This window comes from Strongylocentrotus purpuratus, unplaced genomic scaffold (genome assembly GCF_000002235.5).
Source record: "Strongylocentrotus purpuratus isolate Spur 01 unplaced genomic scaffold, Spur_5.0 spur5_contig_859, whole genome shotgun sequence".
Lineage (NCBI taxonomy): Eukaryota > Metazoa > Echinodermata > Echinoidea > Camarodonta > Strongylocentrotidae > Strongylocentrotus > Strongylocentrotus purpuratus.
In genome coordinates, this window is record NW_022145567.1 from 739,516 (window position 1) to 747,596 (window position 8,081).

The 8,081-nt window shown below is 36.6% G+C and overlaps 1 protein-coding gene across 1 annotated transcript; it reads right to left on the reverse strand.

The window, feature by feature from the left end:
• Positions 1-214: 214 nt before the first annotated feature.
• LOC587430 (ATP synthase subunit O, mitochondrial) lies at positions 215-7,251 on the reverse strand. The gene is made up of 7 exons (XM_030998274.1): positions 7,153-7,251; positions 6,088-6,132; positions 5,217-5,327; positions 3,898-3,970; positions 2,973-3,145; positions 1,970-2,056; positions 215-846 (listed from the first exon to the last, which is right to left on the reverse strand). Exons 1-7 carry the CDS (start codon positions 7,177-7,179, stop codon positions 733-735), a joined length of 630 nt encoding a protein of 209 aa, XP_030854134.1. The 5' UTR covers positions 7,180-7,251; the 3' UTR covers positions 215-732.
• Positions 7,252-8,081: the final 830 nt, after the last annotated feature.

Here is an 8,081-nt window from a genome sequence, read left to right on the forward strand (position 1 = left end):
CTAAATGCTGAATTCCTAATGATATGTATCACAATACTAGATTTACATGTATCTGATTTGTTTACAGGTAGCAGCATCAGTCTGAAGGCTATTTTTTTTTTTACTTCATGCCCAATTTCCTTCAATGTAATGCTTCTTCCTCCATATACATTACTTTGCAGTGTTTCAGTAATTCACAAAGTATTTAAAAAATAAAAATCAACAAAATCAAGCATCATATTCATCAAATGTTTATTGTATTTATTACATTCTCTATTCAAAGATACACAAAAGTATGGGATAGTTCCAGCAAAGCTCTTTAAATACCCCACATCATGTCATAGCGGCAAAGTGTTACAGTGACATAAATAAATCTCCAATCCAAACTGTTGATTGAGATCAGAAGTTGGTAAGTGAAGTGAAATCTGTATGTGAACACATACACATCAAAGCTAAGATCAAATATATTGGGATCCACAAAACATCTGTCTTCTTAAGACTCTTATGTGATTTGGAATTGGGTGCTTTTAAAAGGTCCTGTACTCTTGCTTGGTAAATTTAATATAACAAGGAAGTACATAGGAACACATGTTCAATTGTTGCATGGATCAAACTACTCTAAATGTCCCCTTCGTTCATGGAGTAGAACATCCGCCCCAAGCAAGTCATCCCACATAATGTACCTGGAATACACACTTTATCACTATAAACTCTCTAATAATCATTTACAGGGAGGGGTTGAAAGGTCAAAGGTTATGCTGTTTCTTTGATGAGGTTTGTGAGGTTCCTGACTTTGGATGCGGTTGACATGTCAACGTACTTATCACCGACCTCTACAATCATCCCTCCGATCAATGTTGGGTCCACCTGCAATCAAACAAAGAGGATTGGGGATAAATGAATTAGTGTAATAATAATAATCTTTTAAAGTCCGCTCCAAATTTTATTAAGTTAAACCGAAAATGGAATTTCTTTTTTGCCCAATTAATCGTGACCCCGGCACCCACTGAGCAGCGCCAGATCGACGTTACTCTATCCCTTATTGTTGAACGCCAAATAAGGAAGCAGCAACTCCTGTCATTTGGTATGACGAGGCAGTGGTTCGAACCCACGACCTCCCGGTTGTGAGGCGGACGCTCTACTGACTGAGCCAACACACCGGTGTAACTAGGAAACTATTGCAGAAATAAATAAATCAAATCAACTGGTTCCAACTTCACATTTAGTGCATTTATAATTCATTTATTTATTGCAATTTCACAATGCATGAGGGAAAGCTAAAAACCTATCACGTTTGGATCTTCTGATGAAGCTATCATAGCTGGATTGAATGAAGTCAATAGGTCTGCAAATGGAATGTAAACTGGTTCTTCCATATTGCTATCATTTTGGAAAGGTGGATTAAGTATTACCTAAATTACCACTCCCCCACCATTTTTCTTTTCTTTTTTTAAAGATCTTTAAAGGAACATGTTAAGTCATCAACCATACCGTGTACTCTTAACATATTATACACTTAGTGATGATCATATTGAATATTTTTAAATGGGTAGTAGGGAATTATAGATTAAAATCCACTACTGTCGATTACTTAAGTGTATTCCTTGTGAAAATAGCAATAATTTAGTACACAAGTCCAATTAATAACTCAATTTCCATTGATCCTGGAACCCAAGGAAACAGTGAACAACAGCATTAGGCCTATAAAAAAAGATTCTCTAGTTGTATTGCCTTTAGGTGCCCAAACATGGATCGGTCGGTCTAATTTTATTGTTATTTTTTTTTCCTCCCTCTTTGGGCTGATATTTATCAATAATACATATTTTGTATTCATTAAATATTTTTTTCTCTAAAACAGGGTAGAAAAAATAAATTATTAAAAAGCAGACCGTAGATTTCAAGACTTTTGGGTCGGTCGCAAAGGGCAATACAACATCTTTTTTGTTAACGCCTTACTGCTGTTACAACATGTGTGTGAGTGAGTACTTACAGTGAGGTTGAGCTGCAATGACTCTCCCTTCTTGATGAAAGCCTTGAGAGCTTCTTGGACCTGCTTCTGTTGACTTGCATCCAATGTCTATCATGAAATAAGCATTGGGTAGGATACATTCAATCATCAATACAGTCAATTAAGAATACCTTCAATTATCAATACATTCAATTAAGAATACATTCAATTATCAATATATTCAATTATCAATACATTCAATTATCAATACATTCAACTATCAAAACATTCAATCATCAATTCATTCAATTATCAATACATTATCTTTAATCCACATGAAAACAGAAGTAACGATTGATGCATACGTCAGTACATGTATATGTGTACAAGTACGTCAAGTAAGCAACTGCTTTCATGCGACCATAAACAAAATCTTTGATTTGGAAAGTGGGAAGCTTTAAAGAAAAGGGTTGCTCTGTCATTATTCATGGAAAGAAAATAGATATTGACGAGAAAGGAGATAAAATTTGTTACATGTTTTTTTCAAGCAAAGCTTTACATGAATTCACCTTCGAGGGCTTCGATAGACAATTTTGTCATGGTCATAATGATTAAAAACACATGTAAACCAGTGATAGACATTATTTTTCCTTTCCAGGAGGGGGGGGGGGGGGGGGGGGGTGGGGGGTGGGGAGGGGGTAATACTTTAATACTTTTTGAAAGGGAAAAAGAAATCTATCCATGAAGCCATTGGGAATGATCATTCTAAAAGACCTAACATACATACAGCACCTTCCACATGTGGATATTTGTGCACATTGCTGACATAAGCCAACAATGATGTTAAAGGCCGTCTGTACTAGTTTCAGCCAGAAAGGATTTTGACCACCCAGTAAGGTCACTGACATGTGGCCATCTCATCAGCTCATCTCTCAATTAACATATGAAAAAGATGTTCATGGGGGACCAACAGGCACCGATTGGGGAAGTTTTCTATATAGAGGGAGCAAGTAGCTACAAGTAGTACAATGGGGCTTTAACTCACCTTGGCTGTTGTGACTTTGCAGATGATCTCTCCCTTGTGTGCTGCCATGATCTTAGTCCAAGCCACAAAGATCTCTTTGACCTTGTTCAGTCGACCGTTCTCAGCTAGCATGCCAAAGAAGTTGACCGTCGAATCGGCCATCTTCTCACCCTTCAGTACATCAGATATTACACCTACATTACAGAAAAGAAATCACATTGGTTTCAGTCCAGCATATATGGCACTTCTCTGCTGAAAAGATTGTCTGTATCCATACCTATAACCAAGGGTTATGAAATTTCACCTACTACTTCAGCCCTTCCCTTCCTGGTCCAAGATGAACAATTTACCTGATTGGATAAAGGTTACCACTTGGCATTAGAACTAATGTGTATTCTCCCTGAAAGTTATTGATACATGTGTTCTGAAAAGTTTACCGGTATTTCATTTATACAGAACATGTATCTTGAATGAACATTTACAATAATTGTTCATAAACTTGGCATAAGAACTAATTTGTATTCTCCCTGAAAATCATTGATATATGTGTTCTGAAATGTACATTTCATTAATAAAGAACATGTATCTTGAATGAACACTTACAATAATTGTTCATCAACATGGTAGTTAAAGAGAAGGTTGAGTTCTGGGGAGAGGTGAAAAATTATTTGTGAGCGCTATCATTGTTATTATGCAAGTATGGAAAACATCAGAGAAAAAATGTTTCCTTTATGTTCACAGTGCTTGATACTTTACCAAGACTGAGCCAAATTGCTTATCATTTTGATGACTCCCGAACCTTGCAGTTCACACCAATACTTATATGCTACATGATCAACTTTTTCTGATCGATTCCACACCGCTTCTTTCACAATGCAATCGCATGACCTGAACCCAACTTTATATTTAACCATCTCAAAAAAAGAGAGATAATGTGTGAACTTACTGATCTTTGCCTTCTTGTTGATGGTGGGGTTCTTCATGAAGTCAGATAGGACGGCACTCTGCTTCATCAGGGACTGAAAGCAAGAAAAGAATGAAAAAACAGTTGCGTAAACTTACACGTAAATCTTGCGTTGACTGAAATGGCATGATATTGGTTTTAATGAGGGACCAATCTTACACAAACACATACTTATGTAGAATATCATGATATCTTTTATAATATTGTCATGAATATATGCCCAATCATTGTATATCGATAATTACTATACGTATATCATGTTCTTATTCTAAATGTATTCTTTGTTTTGGTTGCATCAGCGCTGATAAGTATTCAGTAAGAGCACTTTATAAGAAGCAATCATTATTTTCAGAAGACATAAAAATCTATTGAATCATACTTTAAAATCTATTACAGACATTCAAATGGATACATTACGAAGAATAACAGGAGAAGTTTTATTTGATATTACTGTAGTGATCCATACACCCATTTGTTGTGGGTCAACAAACTTTCGGAGATTGCAAGATATCGGCATTTCTTTCTTTCATTTATATCGGCACTTCCTTTTTGTCTTGTAAATTACCTCGCACCTGCGATATGACATTTGTGGTCTCCATGGTTTGTTTTTCTCGAAGCGCCAATCACGGTGTTCCATAGTCTTGTGTTTTTGGCTAAGCAGCGTGATTATCGGCACTCATCCCGTTTGTACTCGTCAGAGCTACACGTGTCTACGGTTTAAGTCATTTTCCTTACTTCATACATTTCGCGTACGATTTTTGCGACGTTGTATTTTTCTCGGTCTATTTAATCGTCTGCGGTAATATTTCTTTTCTTCGCTGGATTAAATACGGTTCTACATTTGTTTAATTCGCCAAGTAGGCTATTCATTCTTTTCCTTCGGTTGACACAGCCATTTTGTTTCTGAGCAAATCTTATTATTGTATATATATTCCTGATAGTTTCGGTTTTCGTCGAAGCTTCTGATAAGATTGTTTATTGCATTTGCCTTGTGGAATTGACAGAGTGTTTCATCGTCGAGATTACGTAGTGAATTCGTCGAGAAGACACTTCCAAGTTTTTGGATCATTTCCAGTCTCCTTACTTCAGTTTTCTTAGTTCCTTATCGGTGAGTTTAAATTTCATTACCACTTTCTTTTCTCACGTCTTTTTAGTTGAACCTGCACTTTGGTTCTACATTACAAAGTATGCCTAAGGCTAATATGTTTATTCGGAATTGAACATATATGAATTCTGAACATGCCAAATTGTATTCATGTTGTACCAATTAATCTTTTAACAATCAAGTCTAGATGACATACCTGAACACTGCCCATATCTTTATCTACTTGGTCCAGAGTCTTCTGTTTGCTAGCCGCTGAGTAGAGAGCTGTAGCATAGCGACCACCAAAACCATAAACCTGAATTGGTGGCTGGAAGGGTATTGAAAGGAACATAATTAATTATATTTTCCACATTGATGTAATACCACTGTTACCAGGATAATTTCTAACAATGTACCATAGCATTCAACTTTGAAGTCCAATGCACATGCAATAAACTTTAAATGTAGAATGCAAGCTTGTGTGTATTTAAGTCTAACAGTCTTGTAATCCTTCATCATTGTGTGACATATGTACAACTTTGCTGATTGAGATGTAACAAGTCATTATGGTGTGTTGGCTCAGTCAGTAGAGCGTCCGCCTCACAACCGGGAGGTCGTGGGTTCGAAACCCCGGCCGCGTCATACCAAAAGACGTTAAAAGACGGAAGTTGCTGCTACCTGTTTGGCGTTCAACAATAAGGGGATAGAGCAACGTCGATCTGGCGCTGCTCAGTGGCTGCCTGGCTCACGATCAATTGGGCAAAAAGAATTTCCATTTTCGGTTTAATAAAATTTGGAGTGGACTAAAAGATTATTATTATTAGTATTATTATTTTGTTGTCAATTTTCATGGCTAAATATGAAAAAAGAGAATCAGATAACAGATGGATTACACAAATCAATAAGATAGGTCTACATTGTTAAACGTCATATCATACCCCTTCAATCACTGGAAATAATGACTGAATCTATTTTAAAGTATCTTCAGAAACTAAAAGTTAAAAAGTTTAAGATACACGATGTTGGCCCTAAAAAAAACTCCCAATGGAAAATGGAATTATGATGATTATAAATCTTTATCAACTTACCTTCACCATTTGAGCACCCACTGATGAGGTGCTGAAATGACGAACCTACGGAACACAAGAAAGAGAATTAAACGACCATAAGTTACCAGCTTACAAAGATTACACAGAGATCTCGAGTCTTGGGTAATGAAATTAGATCTATCATCTAGGCCTAGCTACTAATCATTCCTCAAAAAATTAGAATCCTACCCGAAACTGTTTAATTTATAATTTAGTTCATGCAAAACCTGTTGGCGGAGCGAATGTACAAACAAAAATCTTTGGATATCTTAAGTCAATTATATTTATAGTTGCGCAGACACACGACTCCCCATCATAGATTTTTTTGTTCGTCTATACCATAACCATACCGGGCAACTAGATCCAAGAGATTCCCATTCCAACTCAAACACCGGCAGCCGTGTGCGCGTTTCCGTTTTACACCCTGCCCTAGGCTTTTCGGCAAGAAATTACACGAAACATGCTGTATCCGAAGTCTAAGTTTGTTTATATCGACGTCAAGAATAGCGAAGCCAAAGCTTATGTACAATTTCAATTGGGGATGCGAGGGTCTTCTTGTTCAAGACGGTTTTCCCGATATATTATTGTTTTGTTATCGCTGGGCTAAATTTTGCGAGCTGATCACGCATCCTCACGCTCTTAGAGTATTGCGTATTAATGGATAAAAATAAATGATACGACTAGGAAGATCAACTAGTTAGTATAGAGAGTTAGCTAGCGCTACGTGACGTTTTCAGAGTTCTGGTGGTGTGCAGAGCGCCGAGGCAAGATGTGGACGACTAGACTCCGAATACCAGTCGGTTTGTAAAATTTTATTGGAGAAAAGCCTAGGGCAGGGTGTAAAACGGAAACGCGCCAGCCGTGTACTGCACCGCACTCACACAGTAGCCGCCCAAGGGCGATGCTTCGCGGCAGTCACATTTTCACTCCCAATTATTCGCATCATATACTCTCTTTAGCATGGAGAAAAACACATGAATATTGACATTATATAATTATTCATCATTTCTTAACAACAAATATTCAACATTGTATTGTGAAATGTAAAAATTTATCAAATCTTACCAAAGGTAGACATCTCCTGGCGGCCATGATGAATATTTAACTGAACAGCAAAGGACTAGTGAGGGCAGTATACTAGGAAGCTGAGGAAGGGTAACATCTGGAAGGGGTGCAGTAAAGGGAATGAAAGGGGTCATGCAGAGAGTGAAGTATCTAGAACCTTAATAGCAAGTTCCATACTTCTGTAACAAATATACTCACAATCAATCAAATGTAAGGAGTTCAGTAGCTATGCTAACTAGTTTATAATGTAGTTGTCGTTGATAATAGGTTATGGAACATGACACAGATTTAGACCTACCCCACAGTCATTAAAAAAGTTACATGTCAGAGAAAAGGGGCTGCTCCGATATTATTATATTTGAACACAGCGTATTCAGAATAAGACTGTGGTGTATCTGACTCATAGAGCTATATATTAATGGTCTGACTCTATTATCTTTTAAAACTTATAATTTTACCTCGATTATTATCAGGTCCCTCGGAGAGGACCTAAAGCCGTCGGCCGTCTGGTTGCTTACTTACAAGCATTTATGCTTTCTTAGCAGTCAGGTAAACTGAATAACAACCACCAACCAATTACTGCAAAATAACGGAATAAGATTTGAAAAGTTTCAGTTTTTGTGTCAGAACAGACTTCAACGGAGATTGATTTATATCAATTTAGATGATACAGACACATCACTAAAGAACAACAAAGTATATAAAATGATTAATAAGTCTGTCATTGCAAGTTCAAACATCCATCAACTTTTTTCAATATCTTTTTTGTTGTTGAAATAATATCACAATAAGGAATATCTAATACTTGACAGTCAGAGAAGAGAAGTGAATGACATGTTATATGATTGAAATTTGTATTCTTCTGCCGGTTCATACTTTTTCATTTTGTATATACTTATGTTTTTGTACGTTATAGAAATTCTACAAAT

Bases quoted from the DNA above. Each gene is read 5' to 3' on its own strand.
- LOC587430 (XM_030998274.1), bottom strand. From the start codon at position 7,179: ATGGCCGCCAGGAGATGTCTACCTTTG. The intron at 6,133-7,152 runs GTAAGATTTGAT...TGTGTTCCGTAG, and splicing joins CCAGGAGATGTCTACCTTTG to GTTCGTCATTTCAGCACCTC. The intron at 2,057-2,972 runs GTGAGTTAAAGC...ATTTCATGATAG, and splicing joins GCAAAGTCACAACAGCCAAG to ACATTGGATGCAAGTCAACA.